The 12,804-nt window shown below is 39.0% G+C and overlaps 1 protein-coding gene across 1 annotated transcript; it reads right to left on the bottom strand.

The window, feature by feature from the left end:
- Window positions 1-10,344: 10,344 nt before the first annotated feature.
- Window positions 10,345-12,598, bottom strand: LOC104227558 (L-type lectin-domain containing receptor kinase IV.1). The gene has a single exon (XM_009779820.2). It carries the CDS (start codon window positions 12,560-12,562, stop codon window positions 10,553-10,555), a length of 2,010 nt encoding a protein of 669 aa, XP_009778122.1. The 5' UTR covers window positions 12,563-12,598; the 3' UTR covers window positions 10,345-10,552.
- Between the last annotated feature and the right edge of the window lie 206 nt (window positions 12,599-12,804).

The following is a 12,804-nucleotide window of genomic DNA, read 5'->3' as shown; positions in this document are numbered from 1 at the left end:
GGGATATACACACGGATCCTAAGATTAGAAAAAAAACACACACACATAATAGACGGAGGCACACTGTGAGGAATATTTTTGAAAGAAAGAGAGAGTGATACACATTGAGGGATACATGCACACACACGACACACAAAAGAGACAGAACTCAGATTGAATATTTGAGAACTGAAAATTCTGAAAAAACCAGAAAAACTGGAAAAGATTTCTTTCTGATAACTCAAGCATATTTTCAAAACTGAAGATTGACATTGGATTTTGAAAAGAAAGGAGACAGGGAGAGGGGTATCACAAAAATCAGAAGTTGTTTTCTTCCTGTTGTTTGTTCGATTCCCAGTTTGTTTGACTGTTTCAAACAAGTGTTGGTTTCCTCTCAAATATCAGTCAGGTTTCTGCTGTTTGGTTCTTATTGGTTTGTTTTATTTTGGAGTTAGACCGTTTGAGTTCTGAGCCACTCCCCTGCTTGTTGCTGTCATTTTGTTACCTTTTCCCATTGGCTATAACTGCATCTTGCATTGGGATTTTGTTACCTGCTGTTACTGCTGCTGCACTTGTTGTCATTGTTACTCTGCTGACTGCCCCCTTCTTCAACTGTCAAATATTTCCAGGTACACAACCTCTGAAACCATGTATTGTTGAAAGTTGGAAGTTGAAGCAGAAATAAAGAAATGAACATCTGTTTATGTTATAACATTGGTGTTAAAAAATAGGTTGAATGTTAGTTGGGCATGTGTTTGTTTAACTGCAAACTGCAAACATTCTGTATAAACTGACATACATTCTGTTTGAGATGAACTATTAGATAGCATTGTTTGATAGTAATGACAGTATGACATAGACAGTATGTTTGATTTAGTATACATTCAGTTCAGTATAACATTCTGTTTGATTTAGTTATGACAGTATAACATAGAGTCATGGCAAGCACTTGTATGTATTTTGCCCTGACCACTGAATTGACAAATCTGTGGTACTAGGTCTGGGATAAATGTATCCCAAACAAACTCTCATGCAGTCACATTAAGAGTCTGGCTACGAATGCCAGCTCTCCTGTCAGAATATTTGTTCCGATATAGGTTCGATATTGGGTCTCGGTATAGATTCCTTGTTTCGAATGATGCGATGACTGTTGAAGAAAACTAATAGTCGTATTGAATTCAATTAGTAGTAATTCTCCTAATAAACAGCCAATTTCATTTATCAAGTTCAAATAGGTTCGAGTTTAAAAATAAAACTTGGAGGTCGTTAAATATAACTCAGTATATGTTTGCTTGCAATCTCACTTAGCAAATTAATAAGCGTATTCACTCGATGAAGACAAAGCATGAGGTAACTCTCACCTCATAAACAATCAATCAGGTAATCAAACAAATTTAGGTTTGGCAAACATAATAAAGAGTCAGTCTGTACTTGTTCAAACAAGTAAGTTCGGTATCATCTTTTTTTTTTTTTAGAGACAAACGTAGTAGAAATGTAGTCACTGTAAGATACCCTTCTAAAATAATGAGACGAGCCTCGCCAAATAAAAATGCAAATTGCGGGGCCCTCAATAAATAACCATAACAAATATTTTAGAATTCAGGCTAGGCCGTTTATGTGAATCTCATGGCCTTCCACTAAATAATAACGCGCTAGACTCTTCAGGCACGGTTTAAGTAAATTATGTTCTTAAATTCGGGTGCACATTGATGTGACCCAAGTCCAAATCTCAACGAAGTCCAAATGTGTTGACGATCACGGGCGCATTGATTGTGACGTGGTTCGAGATGCATTTTCACGACGTTGCAATTCTATAAAATAAGTGATAATAATAAAAGCGGTTTAAACTTAATAAAAGCACATAAGTCACAACATGTATTTAAATCAGATATTTAGCCATTATAACAATTTAAGCGACCGTGCTAGAACCACGGGATTCGAGGGTGCCTAACACCTTCCCTCGGGTCAACAGAATTCCTTACTTAGAATTTCTGGTTCGCAGACTTCATTCGGAAAAGTCGAAAATTTCCTCGATATGGGATTCAAGATAAACCGGTGACTTGGGACACCAAAAGCCAAACCTTTCCCAAGTGGCGACTCTGAATTAAATAAATAATCCCATTTCGAATATTGTCACTTAGATTGGAAAAACTCCACCCGCGCATTTTTAACCCTTCGGGGAGGGGCGCGCAAAAAAGAGGTGTGACAGTAGCTGGATATTCGATCAAGTTCTGTTTCAACTGTTCCAAAGCCACCGAGCTTTGTTCGTTCAAGCCCTAAGTAAAGGCATGCGCCTCCCAGTCGTCGGAGACCAAAGGTAGTTGCACTCATTTCATTTGGAAACGAGATATGAATTCTCGCAACATTTCATTCCCCCTCTGCTTAATCTTGAATATGTCGGACTTCCTTGTTGATACTTTGATGGCACTGGTGTGTGCCTTTATGAAGGAATCTGCTAGCATGGCAAATGAATCTATGGGTTGGGAGCTAGGTTGTGATGCCACATCATGGCCCCCTTCGAGAGCATTTTTCCGAACTTCCTCAGTAAGATGGACTCGATCTCGTCGTCCTTTATGTCATTGCCTTTTACCGCGCAGGTGTAGGTAGTAACATGTTTGTTAGGGTCTGTGGTCCCATTGTACTTAGGGAGTTCCGGCATTCTGAACTTCTTTGGAATGGGCTTCGGGGCCAATTCTTCAGGGAACGGCCTTTGTATGAACTTCTTCCAATCCACACCCTTGAGGACCGGGGGTGCGCCCGGGATCTGGTCGACCTTGGAGTTGTAGGTCTCGACCTTCTTGTCGTTGGCTGCTATCATTTTCTCTCCCGATTCAATCTTTTTGGTGAGATCCTCAAGCATTTTTATGATGGCAGGGTCGGCTATCGATCCATTATTGCTCAATCTCTCAGGTACCTATTCGGCTGGGGGAGCTGTTTCCGGTGCTACTGCGCTGGGAGTCTTCGGGTGGCTTTGCAACTGAGCGATAGCCAATTGTTGTGCCTGCAACATTTCAAAAATAAAAATAACATGAAGACTAACTTCATGTTCTTCCCGGGCTGGGTTTTTTTGGATAGCCAATTGTGTGTTGTCTTGTCGAACTGAAAAAGCTGACCAGCTGACATAAAGTTCTCTTGTCAACATCATGATATTTAACATGCAAAATATAGTGCCATTAGATAGTACGTTATGTATTTAGCGTAGTTGAACACTACGTTATGTGTATGCTGTCTTGTCGAACTGAAAAAGCTGACCAGCTGACATAAAGTTTTCTTGTCAACATCATGATATTTAACACGCAAAATATAGTGTCATTACATAGTACGTTATGTATTTAGCGCAGTTAACCACTACATTATATGGGTGTTGTCTCGCCTATAAATAACGGGCTCATTGTAGTTATTTTGTGTGCTCAAAATTTACTAAAAGTAAGTTTTTTTTTACTAAAAGCAAATATTTCACAAATGGCTCAACCTCTTCGTCCACCAAAGTTCAAGTGTGGAAAAGCATGCTTGATGCAAAATTGTTGGGACGGTGGTGAAGTTGGGCGCCACTACTGGCACTGTATGAACCAGTTTTACAAGGTTCCTGGCGAACCTATTTGTGAGTTTGAGGAATGGGTTGATGAACCATGTTATCAGGAATGCTACATAGGACAATTGCAGTATCTTCATAATGTGTGTTTTAGACAACGGGGACATGAAAAATAAAGCAATAGAATTATTGCAGACTTGAGGGCGAAACTGAAGGAGGTGGGAGAAGAAAAATGGAAAACACAATGGAATTGTGAAGCACAAAAGGAACGTAAAAAAAAATATAAACGGGAACTTGCGGAGGTGAAGGCAAAACTGAAAGAGGTAGAAGAAGAAAAAGAACAATTGGAAGAACGATTTAAGTGGTTGGAGCGGAGAATAAATGGCAACCGAGCCTAAACATTGGCATGTATATGTTTAGTGTATTTTTCATATTTCATGTATTTTTATTATGTTGGCCTGCTATGTTTGTATTTGTGCCTGTGTTTGTGCTTGTAGTAATGTTTTTCTTGTTTGTTGTACTAAATTTTATTTTAATTGAAGTGGAAGTTAAGTTTAAGTGCTTGTGTTGTTATATGAAACTATCAAACGAATGAGGAACTAAAAAAAGTAATGGGCATATTCGATTAAATATTGTCGTTAATGTATACAAAAATATTATTTATACCAAATAAAAAAAAAGGAAGGTCGAATCAATGTGTCTCGCATCCGGTGTGTCTCAATGCAGCCGCTGGCCTGAGGCGCATCCCCTCCCGCCCGGGTGCGCTATCAGGATCATCATGATCAAGTCGTCTCCTTATAGCCGGATGCGGCGCAAGATGACATGTATCGGTGGTACTGTCAGGTCCAGTAGAAGGCTACATAATAATATGAAATTTAGTATAGAAAACTACATAACAATTTACTACAGTTTATACTGTCTTACCATCATCGTGTCTGGATCCTGAATGTAGTCATCTGTCGCAGCATCGCATGAAGCCTTAAAAAGGAAATTAATAAAGTTAAAGAAAATAAATAAGTTACAGTTAAAACAAATTCAAATTCAATACTAATAAACTCATACCTGCGCATGTGATGTGGAGCAATAACTAAGTCAGCGCCCACTATAAAATTCTCGGGTCGGTCGATCCTCATCAGTGGTAAATGGGCCTGGGAAGTATCTAACCCAATCCACTCCTTGAATATCTGAGCCCGTGATCAATAATTGACCCGATGGGGTCACCTGCGATGGAACTGGAGTGCGATAAATTCCAAGGTTGTAAGACGGCATGTCCGTCTCATGCATGCTACCTGCCATATCAGCAACAACATCATCAGCAGGAGACTCAACGCCCACTTGTTGGGGACCACCTCCTCTCCACCCACAACCACGTCGTCTGGCACCATCAGCTCGCCGGGCACGTCCAGCTCGTGGGATACCACGACCTCGCTGATACTGCGCTGGGTCTATATAATCAACCTCGTATGCCAAACGCTCATCCGATCGGGCTCGCTGCAGTGTCTGGGCAGCCACATCCATGAATCGACGACTATACTCATGCATGACCACAGGATTGTGGACATGGCTCTGCATCTGCTGCCCCATATGATAGACGGTATGCAATCGAATCGCCTGCATAAAGTAAAAAATATAAACTACATATTTGGCAATAAATTACAGGTATATAATTAATAATAACAGAAAACATACCAGGGCCTCGTGTCTCCCGGCATATGGGACGTATCGACCGTGTGTCTGATGAACTGGGTTCCCGATAAAAAGTCGGGAAACAGTGCGGTACCATGCCATATAACGTTGAATAGAAAAGTGTTGCAGAGGTGGGGTCAATTCCCCTCGCCTGTCCCAAATACCCAACTACTCGTCAAGCCATGCCATAAATGTGTCGTCCTCCCTAGACCGATCATCCCTCTCATAATTTAAAGCAAGCCATGCAGGCGGACTCGGTATAGGCTACGATAGGCCAAACTGACGAAATATTCGCTCGGAGGCATGATGCTCGACAATATCGAGGCATATGAGCGGGACAGAAGCCCTCCAAATATGTCGGCCGAACGTGCAATACGCTGGCAGGTTACCTATCACCTCATCGTTGTACGGCGTCCAGATGAACTATCAAATAAGAACACAAACCTTTAGTATGCGCAACACTAAGTTAATCTATAACAGGTAAGTTTAGTTAGATATTCACCTGTGCGTCCTCCAGCAGATCCAACACATCCCTGCAGAGGGAGAGATTATGATGAGCATCATACTCTCGTGCAAGAGTACGACGCATAACCCACCTACAGGCTAGAGGGAGATGCGGAATTTTTACATTAGCCGGTAGTTGTGGTAGAGGTGGCTGAAACTGCAGAAATCGCTCCCAGGCCCAAACCTAACATACAAAGTTGATGTAAAGTATAAGATTAACTATAACTAGGTAGAATTGTAACTAATGGACATATTATTTGAATATGTTATCACCTGTAGAAGCGGCAGAAAGCCACCAACGTCTCTATGTGTGCCGATGCAAGCCCGACACATCTGCCTGTACAAATATGAGATGACAGCACCACCCCATCTGTAGATGGCTGTATCCTCGAACCGGCCAATATGATGCATAAAATGGAGGCTCACTAGGTTCCCCGAAGTGTTCGGGAACAAGACCCCCCCCCCCAAGTAGAAGGAGCAACAACAACCTCGTATATCGTTGTACATCCACCTCCGCTAACTCGTCGGTGATAGTATGGTGGATCTGCTCCATGTGGTCTCTAATAGGGACCAACTGCATACGACTGGACCCAGACGCTACAGTCTCATCCTCTGGCCTGAAACCCATGAGCATGTGCAACATATCACAATAAAACTATTGCGAATAATATCTCATGATCGCAGGCAGTAAAACTGGCAAGCCATCAGCGGACAGGCCATATAAAATCTCAGCGTCCTAGAGTGTGATGGTGGCCTCGCCGATGGGTAGATGGAAAGTGTGCATTTCCGGTCGCCACCGCTCAATCAAGGCCGTGATCAAAGCCCAGTCGAGCTGTATCCAGCCTATCATAATAATTCTATATAATCCCATATCCTCCAGGTAATGGACCACGCGGGGATGTAGAACTCTATGACTCAAAAAGTCCCACAATAGATCCACTCTCCTGGCCTGAAAAGTCTGTGTAAGCAACTGTCCGTCCCATATATACTCGGATCTATGCTGGGGCTGTAGGGATAATAGATCCAACGTCCGAGGGCCAGGATGTATAGTCGTGTCCATGTCGTCAATTGTAAATTAAAACAACATTAATTGTATTTTATTCTGTATATTAAATATTAATTTTTGAGATACACAATTTTTAGCGTTATACAAAAATTATACCTATGGGTTCCAGGCTCGATATTTGAGTCCCAGTAGCAACAAACTATCAATAATAATTGTGTGTTTGTTTTATAATTTAAATTCATATTTTTAATAACTTAATTTTACAAATTATATATATACACCTATGGGTTCCGGGCTCGATATATATATATATATATATATACACCTATGGGTTTCGGGCTCGATATTTTGAGGCCCAGTGGCACCAAATTAACATTAGTAATTATGTGTGTTGATACAATTATTAAATTAATTGTACAAAGTTTGTATTTTCAACTACCAGTATAAGATACTTAAACAAAAAGAATTCTAAGCTAAAATACTACACATTACTACGCTACAAGGCTCTAAATTTTACTACGCTAAAAGGGTCTACATTTTATTACGCTAAAAGGTCTAGATTTTACTACGCTAAAAAATAATCTAAACTAAACATAAACAATAAATAAATTTAATTGCAAATAAAACACAAAACGGTATGAAAACACATATATATAAATCAGAATATTAACAGACAAATTTATATTTTTATAATGAAGAGTTTGTCAATTAATTTATTGTTGGTTGAGGCATTGGAACAAATGCGGGGATACGCAAAATTTGAAGGATTTGGTAACCACAAAAAGATCAATGAATTGTGAAACCATCAAGATAACTCACCAAGTGAGTGCTATTGTGCACTCAATGACTCCAAAGTTGGAAGATCCGGGCGCCTTCACAATCCCTTGCATTAATGGGAGCACCGATTTTGCCAAAGCATTATGTGATCTCGGGGCAAGTATTAACTTGATGCCCTACTCTATGTTCAAAACTTAGGGAATTGGGCAACCAAGACCCTATAAAACACTAATATTAAATTCGGATAAATTTAACATACTAGTTTCGAAAAAAATAACACAAATCGAAATAGAACACAAACAAATCAAATAATATGCATTATTATAAAAGCTTCAACTTAAAATAAACCGAACTACCTCGATTTAGAATTTTCAGAAAGTAAATAGATTGAAATTTTGATTCCGAAAGTGTGACTCAACAATAATACGAAGCTCTACTCGAATGTGGGATCTTTCTTCATCTTTTATGTGACGGGGGGGCCCAAAAAAAAAAATTAAAAAATAATGGGGTAGCGGGTATGGGAGTGGGGGACCGAGAAGAAGAAGGTATAAAATATTGAAGAAGAAGAAGCAGGACTCGTTTTTTTAAAAAAAAAGGGGTATAGCGCCGGGTATATCTTTAATGAGAAACTTTTATAACCACACAAATGTCATGGCCTCACAAAGCTTTTACTCCTTTAGCTTTTAAGACCATAAGTTTCAAAAGTCTCTCTCTTTTTTCTTAAACTCCGTCTCGAGTCAAACTATCTCAACTAAATTGAAACGCACTAAGTATATTTTGTAAGCTAAAATGTCCTGGAATTTTTCACTTGGGAACTTGATATTTAGAAAGAAAAACAGACCCTCCTTTTGTTATAATGTTCTAAGTAATGAATAAGCGTAATCGAATTTTCACAAAGAGAACACTAGGACTTATCTCATAGTCTTCTTTCCTATTCAAGAAACAAAGCTGGTGCATAAGCTTAAGGAATTAAAGAAGTGAAGTTTCCAAGATGACTGAATGAACCATAGCTAATATAAAATTTCTTTACTAGGAAAAGAGATAAAAAATTATGGTCCGATGACCCTTTCCCAGACCCCATATAGCGAGAGCTTAATCCACCAGAGTGCTCATTTTTATTCCCCATGTGGTTGACCACGGGGAGAAGGGACTCTGTAACCGAAGAAGGGCAAGAAAATGGCTTTTCAGCAGAAAATGGATATGACATTGCAAAATGATCAAACCTTGCAAAGGTTAAGCTAGTATTTGAAGTTAGTATCAGTGATAATTCAGGCTTTGTTGAATATTGCTTCTATTACTGGTGATTTGCTAGAATAATAAGTTGTTTCGTTTGAATTTATATTTCTGTTAGATATAGGTTGTTGAGATAGTTTAGGTTTTTAAAATTTATTCTGTTTTCGAGTTGGCCATTTAAAGTCCTCTACGCATAATACAATTTATGAGAGACAATTTCAATAATACTTTCAACCTCCTTGCTGTTTATATCTTTTATAAAATCCAAGATGCTTCAAGAATTTCAACCCGGGTCCAACAAGAAAATACTCGGCCTCATAATCCACCCAAACTTGCATTGGCTGGCACTAGCTAGAGTTAACTAATTAAGGTCAGTCAGAGTGCACTCCAAAATTCGAAGTGAAATTTTTGATTTGCCTGTATCATCATGGGAAATAAATACATAGATAAAAAAAATATTATTACCTTAGAGCTTGGCCAATACCATCACTACCAGAAATGCATCTCCTTTGCCCAAAAAAGGAATCAAAAGATCTTCTATTGGATATGAAATTATGCTCACTATCCGATCCCTCTTTTCACAGAAAATGGAGAGATGAATCGATATAGTCTTGCTTTGCGCCCAAAGCGTTGAACATCGAGAATACACGTTACACTACGATTTTGAATTAGAAGAGAGATTGATTCTGTTTTACGTTATGAATTTGATAGTTTCTTCTATTTTATATTAATTTAATGATATACTTTCTTCACATCGTATTGACGAGCTTAATATATCATTGGTCACCAAATACTAATTGACACTCCTAATACATTTCTTGAAGTCCCTTCACGTCAAATTCTCAGTGTAATAAAACTTTACTACTAGCTTGTACATCTCTTTGAAACACTATTTGCTCCAGCTTGATATTGCTAAAATCATTAGGTAATGCCAACATCCTGCCCAGGATTGGTACAGGATGGTCCTGGTCGGAGTCATGGTTGAACATGCTGCTTGCTTGATGGTCTTGGTTAAGAAATAAAGTTACACCGTTGCTATTAGCTATAGCTTTTAATGATGGAAAGCACTTGATCTTAACAAGCGGTATCAGAACCAAGATCATGGGTTCGATTCTCAGGTACAACATGCTTGTGTGTGCCGGGTATTGGGGAGTTGTTGGGTAATGCCAACATTTTGTCTATCGTGAGGCCTAGATGATGGGTATGGGATGGCCTGATCGAAGATAGAGCTTAGTTGATGGGCTTGGTTAAGAAATAAAGTCGCGCCCTTGCTTGATGTATAGCCCTTTAATCACTTGGAACCTTTTTCTTTTAGGGTGCCTATCTTGGCTTGCCAAACTGATTCCAAGTGTTTGGTTTAGCATTGCCTATTTCCATCAAGATTCAACTTTTACAATGACAAGCTGCTGCTAGTGTCATATTCTACTGGCTTAAATACTTCTGACTTCCTCTGATTTATGTCAATGACGACATTGTTGTCGTTGATATCTTCATATTTGTAGCTGAATAGGGTGTCAAGCTCAAGATAATGTAAAACTTCACAGAAATTCTAGTGCAACTACTAAGCCAAATTAACACTAGGAATATCCATAGATGTGCACTTTACGTGGATATAAAAGCATTGTGGTTAAAGTAAACTATAAGATCAGGATACCATATATCTTGAACATTTCTCAATTAATTGTTTCAAGTGTTGAATTCTGGATAGGGAAAAAAGGTTATAGTATTCGATCATAATATACTCTAATTTATCAGAAGTACATAATCTTAGGTTATATTTACCATGCTCAATACATCAATATTCCTCCAAGAAATTCTATCCAACTCATCGTGAATCATCGGCCTTCAGAGAGAAGTGAGTCTGTTACTGATAGACAGCGGGAATGTGCATTACCCAAAGACGACGGATATGACTTGACAAAATCATCAAAACCACCGCGATGATCGAACGTTAGGCCAGCTGATGAAATGCCGAGTGCTGATAACTCTGGTAAGGCCACAACACCATCCAAGAACAACAGGATTTGTCGCATGGTTGGCCTAAACGAAGGCTCTGAATGAGAGCACAACAAGCCTAACTTTAAGACCAACTCCACTTGCCCTTGGACAAAATCATTGTCTATGTTTGGATCAACAGCCTGAAGAATATTACCTCTATTCCAGCACAAGAATACCCAATCGACCAAAATCAGATCATCACTGTCTTGTCTTGGCTCTATCGGCCTCCTACCACAGGCAACTTCAAGCAAAAAAGCGCCAAAAGAAAATACATCACTACTAGGTGTTGCTCTACCAGTTCTTGTATGCTCTGGTGCAAGGTAACCAAGAGTACCAACGACACGGGTAGACTGAGGATCGGTTCCATGACCATATAGCCTCGCGAGGCCAAAGTCTCCTAACCTTCCATTTAGTTCACCATCCAACAAGACATTACTAGCCTTAATATCTCGATGAACAACTACGTGGTCACATTCTTCGTGTAGGAAGAACAATCCTGATGCGACGCCTCTAATGACTCTGAACCTTTGGTTCCAATCGAGGGTAAATCTTGGTTGGTCGAATAAGTACTTGTCTAGACTTCCATTAGGCATGTATTCATAAACCAAAAGCAACTCTCCTTTTCGCCTGCAATATCCTAAAAGTGGTACTAAATTCCTGTGTTGTATACGACCGATGCTTACAATCTCTGCAACAAATTCCTTCATCCCTTGTTGTGATTCTTGAGATATCTTCTTTACTGCTATCACAAGTTTCGAAATAGGCATCACTCCTTTGTAAACTTTACCAAATCCTCCAACTCCCAATAGTTCCTTTTCTCTGAATCCCTTAGTAGCAGTGTACAAATCTTTATACCTGAACCTTTGTGGTCTATAGTCAAGTTCCCAATCATCAAGAAGTTCTTCAAATTTCTTTTTCCTTCTTATATAATAAACCACAACTGAGATTGCTATAACTATGGATACCAAAGAGATTATTGGCAAACCAGTTGTTAAAAATCTTGGTAACTCTTTGCGCCCAAGACGAGGAAGATTAGGAAGTTGAGAAAGTTCTTGAGCTTTTCCATTTGTCTTGAAACTCCATCCCAATATATAATGATGTGTTGGGACTGAACCAGTTGATGATGAAAAACCAACATACATAGTCTGATCTAGAATTGGTGAAAGATCATATTTCAAAACCAAGAGTGGCCTAACTGGTTTTGTCACATATAATGGAGCTAATGTTACATTAATTTGCTCAGTGTTGCCATCATATTCCACCCAAACTTGCAATTGCTGGCCACTAATAAGAGTCAAGTTATGAAACAAACCAGTATCATCAAAATAACCTGCTGGTTGAACTGCTACAGAATCCAATCCATTGATATCAATTCCAACATGATTGTCATTTATGTCATTGAATTCCTTGCTTATGATTGTGTCAAGTTCAACTCCAACAACATGGTTTGAACTATTTCCATTATTGGCTGAGTTAAAAAGGCCAAGATGGTGACTAGGAAAAGCCCCCTCAAGTCCTCTTTTTGGCGCGATAACGAAAACCAATCCATGACCACTCAAATTTCCATAATCAGACCTTATGGCAAACACAAAAGTTGTGGAGAAAGAAAATGCAGTACCATTAGGTGAATTCTTGAAATGAATTGGATTTGGATAAAAAGCATGGCCTTGATCTTGTGTTTTAGAATTTGTTAATAGCAAAAGGCCATTGGATGTGAATTCAGCTATGCCATCCAAGCTAATATTCCTTGATTGGAATCCATTGTAAATGAATCCATCAACTTCACAAGAAACTGGTGCAAAATCAACTAAGAAGAAAGCCACTAATATGACAAGATTGAAAAACATTGGCAATGTTCTTGATAGGGAAACTATTGTGACCAAATGAAGCTGTGTTCTACTGTTTATATACTTATGATCGTGACAAGATTTTTTTTCTATACAGTCTAATTAATGAATCTTCGTACGTCAATATCATAAAAAAAATTGAGAAAATTAATAAATGCATTAAAAATGTATGTGCAAGAGGCTATATCCAAGTCTTCTATAGTAATCCAAGAAGGTCATATTCCATGAGTCATTGGCCAAGT

The sequence above is a fragment of the Nicotiana sylvestris genome, chromosome 7 (assembly GCF_000393655.2).
Source record: "Nicotiana sylvestris chromosome 7, ASM39365v2, whole genome shotgun sequence".
Classification (NCBI taxonomy): domain Eukaryota; kingdom Viridiplantae; phylum Streptophyta; class Magnoliopsida; order Solanales; family Solanaceae; genus Nicotiana; species Nicotiana sylvestris.
Note: the sequence above shows the minus strand (reverse complement) of the source record. Positions and strands in the feature narration are given on the sequence as shown.